The sequence below is a fragment of the Neltuma alba genome, unplaced genomic scaffold, assembly GCF_004799145.2.
Source record: "Neltuma alba isolate B1F8T4 unplaced genomic scaffold, ASM479914v2 tig00013430_pilon, whole genome shotgun sequence".
NCBI lineage: Eukaryota > Viridiplantae > Streptophyta > Magnoliopsida > Fabales > Fabaceae > Neltuma > Neltuma alba.
In genome coordinates, this window is record NW_021637680.1 from 53,384 (window position 1) to 66,948 (window position 13,565).

Below are 13,565 nucleotides of genomic sequence, written 5' to 3' on the forward strand. Positions count from 1 at the left end.
GTGAGATTCGGACTTGGGTTGATACGTCTCTCGCTCCAGAGCTTCTCCTCATAACCAGCAGCATGACAAGTTTATCATCTCAAACAAGCATGCGGCTGAAGGACCGCCTTAGAGGCGGAAAAAAAATGGACAGCCCAGAACTGATTTGAGCACAGAATTGATCTGTGTAAGTTAAGAATATTAGTTAAACTAGTATAGTGCACGGGTATGAATTGGTGGTTTCTTTTATACAAGATAAAAAGTTGAATTACCACAAAATAATTAGTTGAATATTTCATTACTATTTTAAGTCATGATTTCAATTTAATCTAAAATAAAAAAAATCATGACATGTTAATCGGAAAATTCTCTCAAATAATAAACAGTTGGTGAAAACCTTTTTTTTTATAAAAAGAAAAGAACATTTATTTGATCTTTGGTAATGCCACATGTCGCGCTGCCAGATACTCATGCCTTGTATTCTACTTTTATATATTAATAGATTCATAAATATGATATATATATTAAAATATTTGAAGTATCTTTTTTAATTTTTTCCCTCCTTCTCCTACTTAATTATTATTAGAAAATATTAATAGAGTTAATTTAGAAAAATTGATAAACTTGTTAAATGAGTCTTACATATAGAGTTAATATCAACTCCTTAATTAGATCTTATATGAGAATCGGAAGAGTATTACAAATTAAATTAAGAATTAAAAATATAGCCTAATGTGCGAATATAACTGAAAGTTTTCACTTGTTGGTGTTAGGAATTGAAACGTTTTTAGATATAAATTTGTCCTAAAAATATAAAATTGTAGAAAGTTTATCCCTTAACATTAAAGATATTAATAGTTAATATTATTTTTTAACTATCAAGTATCAATGTTAGTTTTTAATTATAAGTAACTTGATTACTATAATTTTAAATTAGTTAAAGTATACATTTGGTCCTTTAACTTTATATAAGGTTTTAATTTGGCCCCTTAATTTTAAAAAGTATACTTTTAGTCCAAATTTGTTTTAAAAATGATGATATTAAGATCTTAAATATTGATAAAATATTCTCAAATTCTAACATATTAAATTTAATTTTCAAAAAATCGATGATTTTTACAAAAAAATCATCATTGAAGCCTAATGATTTTAGGGTTAAAAGACCAAATGTATACTTTTTAAAGTCAAAGGATTATATTGAAACCTTATATAAAGTTAAATGACCAAATATATACTTTAAATTTTTAAATTTTTACAGCAAATTTCACCCTACAAACTTTCGAGGTAAATTTCCTTAACACATTTAAGATAAACCCCATAAACTACTGCCTCCAACATCACTACCCCCCTTGCTCTTCTCAAGAAATTGTATCCTAAACTCGTAATTCAGTTGCTTGACTATTGTTTTTTGTCAATGCCTTTACGAGCGGATAGTCTTTTCCAGGTGGCATTGTTACCCTCAAATCGTGATTATATCGTATTTTAAATATAAAACTCATTTTATAATACAAATTATATTATAAAATAAGTATTATATTTAATAAAGCAATATTTTAAAACTTTTTCTCTTTACATATCTTGTTGATATGAAGATATTTTTCACTCGTGTGTTTTGGGAGGAGCAACAAAAGTTACTATTAAGCACATCCAGACGAGTATTTATAATTAACGTCTTTAGATTCTTAATATAAGATTTATTTAACTAATTTGATTAGATTAAGAAAATTACGTAAATTAGTTAATTATAAGAAATATGACATATTTTTCCTAAAACATCATAATTATCTTCTTCAATATCTTCTCTCCCTCTTCTACTTGATTATAATTAAGGGAGTATCTATAGGGGTAATTTAGACAAAATGGATAAATATGAAAATAGGTCTTATATTTAGGACCAAAATCAACTCAATAATTAATACCCATATTAAGGACCGAAGGAGTAGTTTATATGTAACTTTTTAATTGTAATTTATGAAATACGAAGTAAATATATGAAAGAAATTTTATCTCGGCTTACGGCGTGCTTACAAGTGATTTCTTTTTTTTTTAATTAATAAAAACTGTATAACTAACTGGAAAAAAAAAAACCAAAAAACACAATACAGCCAACAATCCTATTCTTTATCAACCTCCACCTGCTGACTATGGGGGGGAGGGGAGAGTGCTCAAAGAGTTAAAAATTTCCTTCTATCCTATGCGAGAACTTTGCTAGCCCATCAACCATGACCATATTCTCTTTGCAAACATGAAAGGATGATTGATGTCACGGTCTCTAATAGCAAAATTAATAGCAGTTATACAATCAGATAAGAGAAGAAATTTCCTATATCCTTTAGTCCAGCAAATACTGAGACCACGGATAAATCCTAATAGTCCAGCAATCGCAGGGGGAACTGTTGTCAACTTGCAGCTAAGTCCACAAATCCATTGGTCTTTGTTGTCACACAGGAATCCTCCGCAGCCACTTCTACCATCATCTAACACCGAGCCATCCACAGCCATTTTGATATGGTCTTCAGGATCATGCCGTGGGTGAGCGTCCGCTAGTTGAATGACATTGAGAATGCCTCCATACTTCGAAAGATCTTGACCTAGACAAGCCCTAAAGAAGTTGGTATTGGCATTAGGGGGTGTTTGGGATTATATAAAAATACTTTCCAAAAGTACTTTTTCATAAAACAAGACTAATTCTTTTATATATTTATTTTGTATATTGTAAAAGCATTTTTAAAATCATAATTTGGTTTCTATCCAAATGTCTCTTAAGTCTCGTGTTGGTAGTTTCTTCCTCAATGATTTTTTTACACTATGACGCCTAAGTGATTTCTAATGCCGTGCCAAACATGACCGTAACGTAGTGAAGGTAATTAAATGTGAAAAATTATATAAAAATTTTAGATAATGTTTATTATAAGAATTAATATAATCTTTAGTATCTTAAGTTTCAAACAATAGATTTTAGTCTCTCAATGAGCAAAATAATTCATATTTTTATTAGATTATAAAGACTAATAATTTAAATTAAAAAAAATTTAAGAAACTAAAATGTATAATTTAAAATTTGTGGGATCAAAATGATGACAAATTTAAAAGAACACAGATTGTATTAACCATTCTTATAATGAGGGACACGTCATCCCTTGAAATTTTTTCTTTTTCTTACATCGGTTACATGTGGCACCGGAGGGGTGGTAACTGATATCCAAAAAAATTATCTGGAATATTGAGGTCATTTTTATCTTCGGCCTGGTTCGACTTGCTTGAGTAACCCAGAAAGTGATGAAAGAAGCAGCTTGGAGACTCCGTTGCTCGCTGGTGAGGCACATTGAAGCACCTTTTGGGTATTATTCTATTCCGTCGTAATTCCTTTTGAAATCTGTACTCCATTGATGTGATCTTAGAGAGCAGTAGTGTTCCACGGCAAGTAACGAAGATTTCTTCTAATTTCGTTTTGAAGTGATACAGTAATTCTTTCATTTCCGGTCTACCACATGCTACTGTCATCACTGACTAGCATGCCGTGTATTGCAGCTGAGAGCTGGTTTAACATTTCGGTCTTTTTTTTTTTTAATTTTTAATTTTTGGTTTGGTGCTTTCGGATGTTAAATTAATGGACTGGTTTCTATTTATTCATCCTGCATCTGGTAAGCTATTTTTTTGGTCCGTGTCTTACTTTTCAGGACTTAGACATAAAAATTTGAAGTCACTATGATGATGGATTTATACTTTGGAGTCAGCCGAGTGTGCTTGAAGTGACTGGTAGATTTTTGCGTGAAATGGATACTTCTGCTCTACCTCCGAGGTGGTTTCATGGGAAGATTAGACTGCTCTTCATTTTAATTGCTGTGTTAGTTGTTTCACAATGTCTTGCATTTCCCCTCTGGACAACATTTTCTCTATTCCATTCTCATAGACCTTCACCGGCACCGCCTGTTGAATTTGCCTTCCCTGCAATCAGAAAGGGGGATATGTCTGGACCAACCATAATCAGTCCCCTGCCTAAAGTTATTTATGCCTCTAGTTCAAATGCTTTTGGGAAAGAAGCTGCTATAAGCTATGAATTGGTATCTGATGGAGACAGGGACTCAAGAAAGGGATTCATTTTTGAGAAACGTGAAGTGCTTGATAAGAGTTTTAAAGTGGAAGATGTTGAATATGTAAATTCCAATTTCACTCAAAAAGGACCCAAGCATGCACAAGGTCTCATAGGGCAGACTGGACCAGTTGATGATAACATTAGTTATGTGTTCTATGCCCCTGAAGCACACAGCAAAATAGTATTTGGTAATATTCAAGGTAAGGTGGATAGCAAGCAAGTTATATCAAAAGGAACTCCTTCAGAGGTTATCAAATATATGAAAGCAGGTTTGAGCTCATCTGATATGTTACTTACTGTATCTTCAAATCGAAGCGGAATGCAAAGTGTGGTGGAAATGGAACATGAGAATGAAAAGACTGAGCTATTAGAATCTACTTTGCCCGTCTTGAGAAATAAATCTATGATGGGTATCCTATCCACAAGGAATAAGTTGATTCAGCCAGCATCAATAACACAGATGAACTCTTTATTGCTTCAGACTTACAATTCTTCTTCATATATGGTATGAATTCGAGCTTTACTTCCTCCAATTTATGCAATTTCTGTTCTACACAGTATCCTGATGTTCACTTGTCGTTGCTGTCAGAGGCCAAGATGGTCATCTCAACGTGACCGTGAACTATTATCTGCAAAAGTAGATATTGCAAATGCCCCCGTCATAGCAAATCCTTCAGGACTCTATGCACCTGTATTTCGAAATGTTTCCGAGTTTATAAGGTAGCCTGGAAATTGGTCAATATCTAAGCTATACAGCAGTGCAAAGTAAATTATTCTCTTTCCTTTCTCTATTCTTTTGGTATTGCCAGCCTTTACTCATTTGGTGCTGGGTTACTAATGTTTATTTTTGGTCAAACTTTGGTATTGCTGACATATATAAGCAACACTGTAACTTCAATCCTACAAATTTAAATATACAAATTGTCAACAGCATGACATCTGTACCAGTTTGCCACGTCTGTCTATTTATTGAACAGGGGAAACATTCTGTATCTTTTTTCAATAGGGAGCCTGTAACGTTACACTGATTTGATCCTTCTTATATTTTTGGTATGTGTCCTTCAGGAGTTATGAATTGATGGAGCGCAAGCTTAAAGTTTATATATACAAAGAAGGAGAAAAACCTATATTTCATCAACCAAAGATGAGAGGACTTTATGCTTCAGAAGGATGGTTCATGAAATTGATGGAGGCAAATAAAAATTTCATTGTCAGGGATCCCCGAAAAGCTCATTTGTTTTACCTACCATTTAGTACACAAATGCTAAGGATTAATCTTTCTGGACAAAACTTCCAAATTAAGAAGATGGAGCAATATGTTGAAAGATATCTGGAATTAATTGCCAAAAAATATCGCTTCTGGAACAGAACTGAGGGAGCAGATCACTTTTTTGTTGCTTGTCATGATTGGGTTTGCTCTCCAATCCCTAAGCGTCATTCTTATTCTTATAAATATTACAACTTCACTGCTAGATAATATTGTTTAAAGTTCGTTTTATTTGTTATCTTAATTAAGAAAACCCAAAATTGACCATTGTGCAGAGATTGTTCATAAATCTAGAGCATGGATCTAAAATATATCCCACAATGGTGATTTCATTGTTCTTAGATATATGTGTGTATTACGAAATTCGAATGTTTCTGTTAATCTATGGAGTATCAGTAGTTAGGCTAAGAAAATTTAATGACACATGTAGATAAGCATACAATCCTTCTGGTTTAAGGACCCTCCTTCCAGAATCATGTGGCTAAGTATAACCCTTTGTTTATGGCACATCGCACGATTCACATGAATAATCCACATGTTTTACCCATGACAACTCGATGTGAATCGTACGTAAATTCTTGTCAGGAAAAATTTAGCATTAACAGTCATATCTCTAGTCGAAAGAAATGATGGCCCCTGACCTAGTACTCTTGTTCGTGTGTGAATTACTTGAATTCTGTTGTTCATGTTTTTGAACCTGTGTCTACTGCAGATTTTTTCTGCATTGATTTAATGAGACGTATGAAAATGCAGGCCTCCCGGATCACAAGGCGGCCAATGCAAAATTGCATCAGGTCTCTTTGCAATGCTAATATTGTTCAAGGATTCAAGATAGGCAAGGACACATCTCTACCTGTTACTTATATACATTCTACGATGGATCCAATAAGAGGTATTGGAGAAAAACCTCCTTTGGAAAGACCTATTCTTGCCTTTTTTGCAGGAGGCTTGCATGGTTACCTCAGAGAAATTCTACTAAAACACTGGCAGAATAAAGTAACTGACATGAAAATTTTCGGTCCGATGCCACGGGACCTGGAAGGTAAAAGAACTTACAGAGAATACATGAAGAGTAGCAAGTATTGCATATGTGCTAGAGGTTATGAGGTTCACACCCCAAGAGTAGTGGAAGCCATTATGTTTGAGTGTGTGCCAGTTATCATATCAGATAATTATGTGCCTCCTTTCTTTGAGGTATTGAATTGGGAAGAATTTGCTCTATTTGTTCAAGAAAAAGATATCCCTCGTCTAAGAAACATACTTCTCTCAGTAACAGAAGAGAAGTACCAGGCATTGCAGTTAGGAGTAAAGAAGGTGCAGAGGCATTTTCAGTGGCACAGAAGTCCTGCCAAGTATGATTTATTTCATATGATTCTTCACTCAGTATGGTTCAATAGAGTTTCTCAGATCAGACCCAGGTGATAATATCTCTGGATTAATTGAATGAAGCTTGATTTGTTGGAGAAAGTTAGCATATGACATAAGAGCAGTGTGATGTTCTGAAGCTTGGCATTGAAACTACATTCACTGAAATAGTTATCTGGGTTCAGGCCGTGGCACGTAATCTGTTTGGTTGTGGTTTTATTGATCTGGTCAGTGCCTGTTCAAGACACAAATCTTGTTCCCATCTCATGTATATAACAGGACTTATAAGCGGGGTTACTGAATTGCTCTGTTGCATGCAATACAATGAGAAGTGTAGGACAAATTGAATGGCAAGTTGCCTTAATAAGAGCACTACTCGCCACGATCAGGTCTCAAACGCAAGATTGCCTTAATATGTTTTTGTGCATGTTTAATTGTACAATTTTTTTTTTAAAAAAAGTGCAGGACAAGAATATTTAGTTTAAAAATAGACTGAGATTTTTCTTTTTTTGGATAATATGGATTTTATTGGATAACACGAATGGACAAAGTGTTGAGTCAAAAACCCAATGTGATTTTAATCATGTTTTAATTATATCTTTTTTTGGTCAAACTGTTTTAATTATGTCAAGCAATGTGAATCTTTCTGAAATGAAAAGGTAATTGATGGAAAACAAGGAAAAGGTATGGATCGAACCAAGCAGGATCCAATGGCCGGTAGAAGTAGAGGGAGAATAGGACCTAAAAATTTTAAGCGTGCATGAGTTATTATTATTAAAAGGGGCTAAATTGAACGCTTGGCCAGGAAAAAAAAATTATAAAATATGGTTGTAAAAATTAAAAAAAAATTATTTACAAATTAGTTCTAAATTGGAAAAGATTTGAACATTCGGAAAGTTTAAAACTTAAGCTGTAAAAATTAAAAGATTAACTATAGAATAATCGGTATTTTTGAAAGAGATGTAAATTTGAAAGCTTAACTGTAAAAAAGAGAAACCAAAATTGAAGATTGTAAATTGTAAAAGCCTTGTTAAAAAATGAACTTTCGAGAATTATAACCGTGCTTTTAAAATTTACGAATATTCTATAATTTGCAAATGATTTATAATTAATTCTCCAATATTTACTATCAAACTCCTAGTATTAACTACTAAAATGACAGGATTTACAATTAAGATATACTACCTCCAGTCCTAATTATAAGAGCTAGTTGACTAATTTGAGAAGATTAAAAAAATAAATTAAGTTAGTTATTTATAATAAATAGATTTTGTCTTTCTTAAAATATCCTTACTAATTAAGTGTATTGGTTTAAACTATAATTATTAAAAAAATTATATTGGAAAAAATTGTATAAATATGAGAGACAAGGTGGATTGAAGTCTTATATTTAGGACCAAAATAAAAGTCAAATAACATCTTATATTAAGGACAAGAGGTAGTACTACTTCTGGTTTTTATATAAGAGCTAGTTGATTAATTTGAGTAGATTAAGCAAATAGTTAAGTTAGTTATTTTTAACAAATATATATTGTCTTTCCTAAAATGCGCTTGTTAATCATGTGTATTAGTTAAAACTACTATGTGATGATACATTTAATATATGTAACAACTACAAGAATTACCTTAAAAATAAATAAATATATAAGAAATAAAATAGATTAGATTTCTATATTTAGAATTAAATTGAAAGTCTCTCTTCTTTTGATGAGATGATATATTTGTTTCTTCCATGGTCTTTGTACGCCATTTTCCCTAAGACCAAATTTGACAAAGGAAACAAAAATCTTAATTCTTAAGATACGTCAGCAGCTTAAGCATTTTGCTGGAAATTTGGACATTGGGCTGTTTAATACTAGCTCCGATCCTAATTATAAGACCCAGTTAATTTATTTGAGGAGATTAAAAAAGTAAGTTAAGTTAGTTATTTGTAATAAATAAGTGTTGTCATTCCTAAAATATTTTTGCTAATTAAGTGTATTGGCTAAAACTATCATTATTAGAAGAATTATCTTGGAAAAAAATACATAAATATGAGAGAAAAAATATATTGGGGTCTTATAATTAAGACCAAACAAAAAGTCAAACAGGATCTTATATTAAGAATCGGAGATAGTACCTTCATAACGTCCAAGAAAGATAATCTTGATAGTGACAATGGCAGAAAGCCAGAAACCACCGTCACAAGAGAATACGACGTCGTATCGAGGTCTTTCTCTGGTTCTGTTCCTCACAGGAGACAATCGGTGACAATTATTTTGATGGGAATTTTTTCAAAGGAAGTTTTTTTCCTTCAATAATTCGCGCATTTAAATTAATTGTCTGCAAATACTTCCACGGGACGATTTAGGGTGGCCTCTTTGATCTGTGCTGCTTAAGGGTTACTCTGTTTGCTTCACTGGAAAGTTCGAAAGAAAATGGAGCTTCAAGTTTCACTCTCCCCCCTAGTTAGGTGAGTGTTGTTCTAAGTAGTTTCGTCGCTTTTGGCGAAAAACCAAACAAGTTCAAGTTTTGCTCTTCTTCTTAACTTATGCATGCTTGGGAATGAAACAGCCACTCTTTCTCACTCTCCCTCGCACACAAGCATAAATTGTTGGTTGTCCTAGCTCATTTGTCTGGTGCCTCATAAGAACAAATGGAACTTTATACCCCCAGTGGTCTCTTTTCGTATTTTTCCGTCTATATTCATGCTTTCTTGTTATCTTGTAATCTATCTACGAAGTCTCTTATGTTTTCAACTAATCTGAGTTTCTGCTGAACTTCAATTTGCAGCACAATGAGGGGAAGATTGGGTGTTATATTCTAATTTAAGAAGCTTGATCAAGAAGTTATGGTGTTATCTCTGTTCTGAGTGAATATTCTTAAATGTTCCGATTGCGTCATATGGGAAATGGAAGATGGCTTTATCTTTTAGGAATAGTGGCTGTTAACTCCTTACTGTTTCAATCAATATTGGTTACAGTTGGAAATGCTCCCTGGTCTTCTTCATTGCAAGAATATCATAAGCCCAGGGATAATTTTACAAGCTTCCCATTGTTAGATTCAGCTGCAAAGTCTTCTATTCACAATCCTCTAACAGTTAATGGTCCAAATTATATTAATTATTCTGGTTTCAGTGGCACCGTGAAAAATGTACATATTTCCATTGTTAGTGACGAAACCCATCTTCATAAGTTGTTAAATGGAATGAAAAATCATACACAGAGTTCTACTGATGCTTTTGAAGTTGGGAGAGATAGAAATGGCATCCTTAGGTTTCCTGAGAAGAAAGTTGATGATAAAAATGTGAGCTCAGAGTTTGATGGTGATGGCAATAAGAATAATAATCTCGTGCCAATTTTAGCCAGGAAAAATGGAAATGCCGTTTCAGCAAATGAAATTTTGAAGATGAAAAGTGAAACTTCGACAAGTTATCAGTTGGTAGAAAACAAAAATGTGGATTTAAGTGAAGCTGGGACAGTTTATATTCATTTCCAGTCTCCTGTGCCTACTAATCTGACTCATCAAAGTTCCAACTCTTCAATTCGTTCTTCTCTGAAGCAAAATGGTTCAGCTGACTCAGATAATGGTGTTTCAACAAGTATTCCTGGGAAAAGGAAAATGAGGTGTGAACTGCCACCTAAGTCGAGAACCTTAATACAAGAGATGAACCGGATATTAGTGAGGCGTAGGGCTAAGTCTCGTGCAATGGTATTAATATCTGTGTCAGTTAGGAGATACTTGTTTGAAATATATATATATATAATATATAAATATATATATATATATAGAGTTAATGTAATCTATAGTCCAATTTTGATTGCAGAAACCACGATGGTCCTCCAGACTTGACCGGGAAATTCATGCTGCTAAGCTAGACATTATGCATGCTCCTATGGTGACACATGACAAAGAACTTTATGCTTCTCTCTTTCGCAATGTTTCCATGTTCAGAAGGTAAGTTTGATAGAGTTAAGGTAGCGTCAACTGCATTGTCATACTTATGTTAATAGTGCTTTATCCGTGCCTATTTCTGTTTGAGCCACAGAATTAGAAGGTTTGACCTCTAAAGGAAAATGGAAGGATGTTGACTTTCTGAAGTATCAATCACTACTTAACTCCTTACAATCATGCTGAGGCATGTTTTATCAGAACCAAATAGTGAAACTCAATTTGCAACATTAAATGTTCTCTTCTAAATATTTTTTTTTAAATATGATATTGGATTTTGCCTTGTATTCACTTAAATTCCTCTTCTTTCTATTTTTCTTCGTGTGATCTATGTCTGACCTACCATGTCCAATGTTCGAGAAAGTAACTTTTCTCTGGTTGCATTTTCAGGAGCTATGAACTGATGGAACGCACACTCAAAGTTTATATATACAAGGATGGAGCCAAACCCATCTTCCATCAGCCTATACTCAAGGGACTTTATGCAGCAGAGGGATGGTTTATGAAACTGATGGAGGAAAACAAGTATTTTGTTGTGAAGGATCCTGCAAAGGCTCACCTCTTTTATATGCCATTTAGTTCACGAATGTTGGAGCACTCACTCTATGTACGTAACTCTCATAATCGGACAAATCTCCGCCAGTATTTGAAGGACTATACAGAGAAAATTGCAGCAAAATATCCTTACTTTAACAGAACTGGTGGAGCTGACCATTTTCTTGTTGCATGCCATGATTGGGTATGTTGTGTCCTTCTCGGTTTTCTTTCTTGCATGATCACAGAAATTTCTTTCTTTAATGTGTCAAATTGATATTCTCACTTCAAGAAGTCCTATTTATCTAACTACATTGTAGTCTGTTTTATGAAAATTGAACTGTGTGCCAATGTTTTACAAGCTACTTTATTGATGGCTTATGGATAGTGCAGCTTCGTATAAAGATTATATTATATGTAGAATATGGATGAGATAATTAGAGAAAGATTTAGCAACCATTCTTCTTTATATGTTCCAAATAATGGTCTACTGAGTTGCATCATCTCTAGTTGTCTACTGTAGGTTGCATATCAGTGAGGGGGAAAAAAATCAGTTTAGAAGCATTTGGTATATCATCATCTTGACCTTGATATATGCATTATTAGGTATTGTTACAGATGCATATTTATAGTAGACATGCCAGGAGGCATTAGATGACAAAAAATCATGGGGATTTCACATCCCGTTTGTTAATTCTATTGAACACTGAAAAGTATTCTTTTAACGACAACTTTTTGTTATGCAAATCATGAAAACCTTAACTGCAATATCTTATACGTTGGTATCCAAATCTAAGATATCAGGAAACATGAAATAACAGCTACCTGACAGCTTATTCTATGGAGAATGAGACTATGCATGGAAGCACACATTCTTGAATTAAATATGCACACCTCTTACAGACTCCATATGAAAATGTCATGAATAAATTTGCACTACTCTTTTCTTACAGGCTCCATATGAAACGAGGCACCATATGGAATACTGCATAAAAGCTCTCTGTATTGCTGATGTAACACAAGGCTTCAAAATTGGAAGGGATGTTTCTCTTCCAGAAACTTATGTCCGGTCAACGAAAAACCCTCTTAGAGATCTGGGCGGAAGGCCACCTGATCAAAGGCCTGTTCTTGCTTTCTATGCTGGGAGTTTGCATGGCTATTTGCGTCCGATATTGCTAAAGCACTGGAAGGACAAAGACCCCAGTATGAAAATATTTGGTCGAATGCCTCCCGGTGTTGCCAGCAAAATGAGTTACATTCAGCACATGAAGAACAGCAAGTACTGCATTTGCCCTAAAGGGTACGAGGTGAACAGCCCAAGGGTGGTTGAAGCTATATTCTATGAGTGTGTCCCTGTGATTATATCTGACAACTTTGTGCCACCATTTTTTGAGGTTTTGAATTGGGATGCATTCTCAGTAATCCTTGCAGAGAAGGATATTCCGAGATTGAAAGACATACTTATTTCTATACCAGAAGAGAAGTATCTGAGCTTGCAACTTGGGGTCAGGAGGGTTCAGAAACATTTTCTGTGGCACACTAGGCCCCTTAAATATGACCTCTTTCACATGACCCTTCACTCTATTTGGTATAATAGAGTGTTTCAAATAAACTTGAGGTCATGATGCACACCTGAAGTCTAAGAGCTGTACAAAAGGGAAACTGGCTGTGACATGAGACTCCGTAGCTTGAAATACCATATTCTGAATAGAGGATGATTATGTATTCAAAATTTTTTTTTTTTTAAATCATGTGATGCTGTTGTTGGCATAACACCTGTAGAAAAACGATTAATTCAAGTCACGTCTTATGGACACTCTCTTAAGAGCTATTCTGTGACCATCGACAGACGGGAAGCGGCACTTTCCAGGATTAAACAGACTCTTCCTGCAAGGATAGGGTGAACAGAACAACAGAAGGTAACAAATAGAACCCAACTAGGTAGCAGCAATTTCAGAAGGAAGGAGGATTGCATGCAAGCTCAAGTGCGGGATGCTTGAGCCTTTGTCTCGAAGCACCTTATATAGGCTCCAACCCACTCCATCGTTGAACACAAATTAATCATGTTTAAATGTGATTAATACACTGTTTTGAACATTGCAGCAATGAAAGTGTTTAATGCGATGGTTTTTGAACCTTGGGTGATCAAAGCATGCTAATATTAGTTTAAAACAAAATTTGTTGCTGCAGTGAAAGGATAATCTGTTTAGGCAGAATTGAAGTTTTTACATTTTTAAGGATTTTAAAAAAGTCAAGGTAATAAACCATGTTTTCAGATAAGCTCTTTATTACAAATTAATTTCAAAATTTTGTAAAAACCTCTAATTAGAAAGGCACCTTGCCCATCTTTAATTCGCGCACGGAGGAAAATTGTCAGATTTCCACTATTTGCCT

At 34.0% G+C, this 13,565-nt stretch overlaps 2 protein-coding genes across 4 annotated transcripts; both read left to right on the forward strand.

Annotated features, from left to right (window-relative positions):
- The first annotated feature begins 3,213 nt into the window (after positions 1-3,213).
- On the forward strand, positions 3,214-7,122 carry LOC114737337 (probable glycosyltransferase At3g07620). Of its 3 annotated transcripts, XM_028925250.1 has the most exons (6): positions 3,214-3,320; positions 3,660-4,580; positions 4,665-4,795; positions 5,141-5,486; positions 6,096-6,384; positions 6,613-7,122. In XM_028925250.1, the coding sequence occupies exons 2-6, from the start codon at positions 3,756-3,758 to the stop codon at positions 6,762-6,764; spliced, it is 1,743 nt and encodes a 580-aa protein (XP_028781083.1). In that variant the 5' UTR covers positions 3,214-3,320; positions 3,660-3,755; the 3' UTR covers positions 6,765-7,122. The 3 variants fall into 3 exon arrangements, with proteins under 3 accessions (XP_028781083.1, XP_028781081.1, XP_028781082.1); XM_028925248.1 differs by having other exon boundaries at positions 3,216-3,320; positions 6,096-7,122; XM_028925249.1 differs by having other exon boundaries at positions 3,220-3,294; positions 6,096-7,122.
- A 1,912-nt stretch (positions 7,123-9,034) lies between these two features.
- On the forward strand, positions 9,035-13,306 carry LOC114737336 (probable glycosyltransferase At3g07620). Its single transcript, XM_028925247.1, has 5 exons — positions 9,035-9,159; positions 9,480-10,397; positions 10,513-10,643; positions 11,028-11,376; positions 12,125-13,306. The coding sequence occupies exons 2-5, from the start codon at positions 9,573-9,575 to the stop codon at positions 12,794-12,796; spliced, it is 1,977 nt and encodes a 658-aa protein (XP_028781080.1). The 5' UTR covers positions 9,035-9,159; positions 9,480-9,572; the 3' UTR covers positions 12,797-13,306.
- Positions 13,307-13,565: the final 259 nt, after the last annotated feature.

What these genes read in the sequence shown, in the direction of transcription:
- LOC114737337 (XM_028925248.1), top strand. Translation starts at nt 3,756, where the DNA reads ATGGATACTTCTGCTCTACCTCCGAGGTGGTTTCATGGGAAGATTAGA. An exon ending in ACAATTCTTCTTCATATATG is followed by an intron (nt 4,581 to 4,664) that starts GTATGAATTCGA and finishes CGTTGCTGTCAG; the next exon opens with AGGCCAAGATGGTCATCTCA. An exon ending in AATGTTTCCGAGTTTATAAG is followed by an intron (nt 4,796 to 5,140) that starts GTAGCCTGGAAA and finishes TGTGTCCTTCAG; the next exon opens with GAGTTATGAATTGATGGAGC.
- LOC114737336 (XM_028925247.1), top strand. Translation starts at nt 9,573, where the DNA reads ATGTTCCGATTGCGTCATATGGGAAATGGAAGATGGCTTTATCTTTTA. An exon ending in AATGTTTCCATGTTCAGAAG is followed by an intron (nt 10,644 to 11,027) that starts GTAAGTTTGATA and finishes TTGCATTTTCAG; the next exon opens with GAGCTATGAACTGATGGAAC. An exon ending in TTGTTGCATGCCATGATTGG is followed by an intron (nt 11,377 to 12,124) that starts GTATGTTGTGTC and finishes CTTTTCTTACAG; the next exon opens with GCTCCATATGAAACGAGGCA.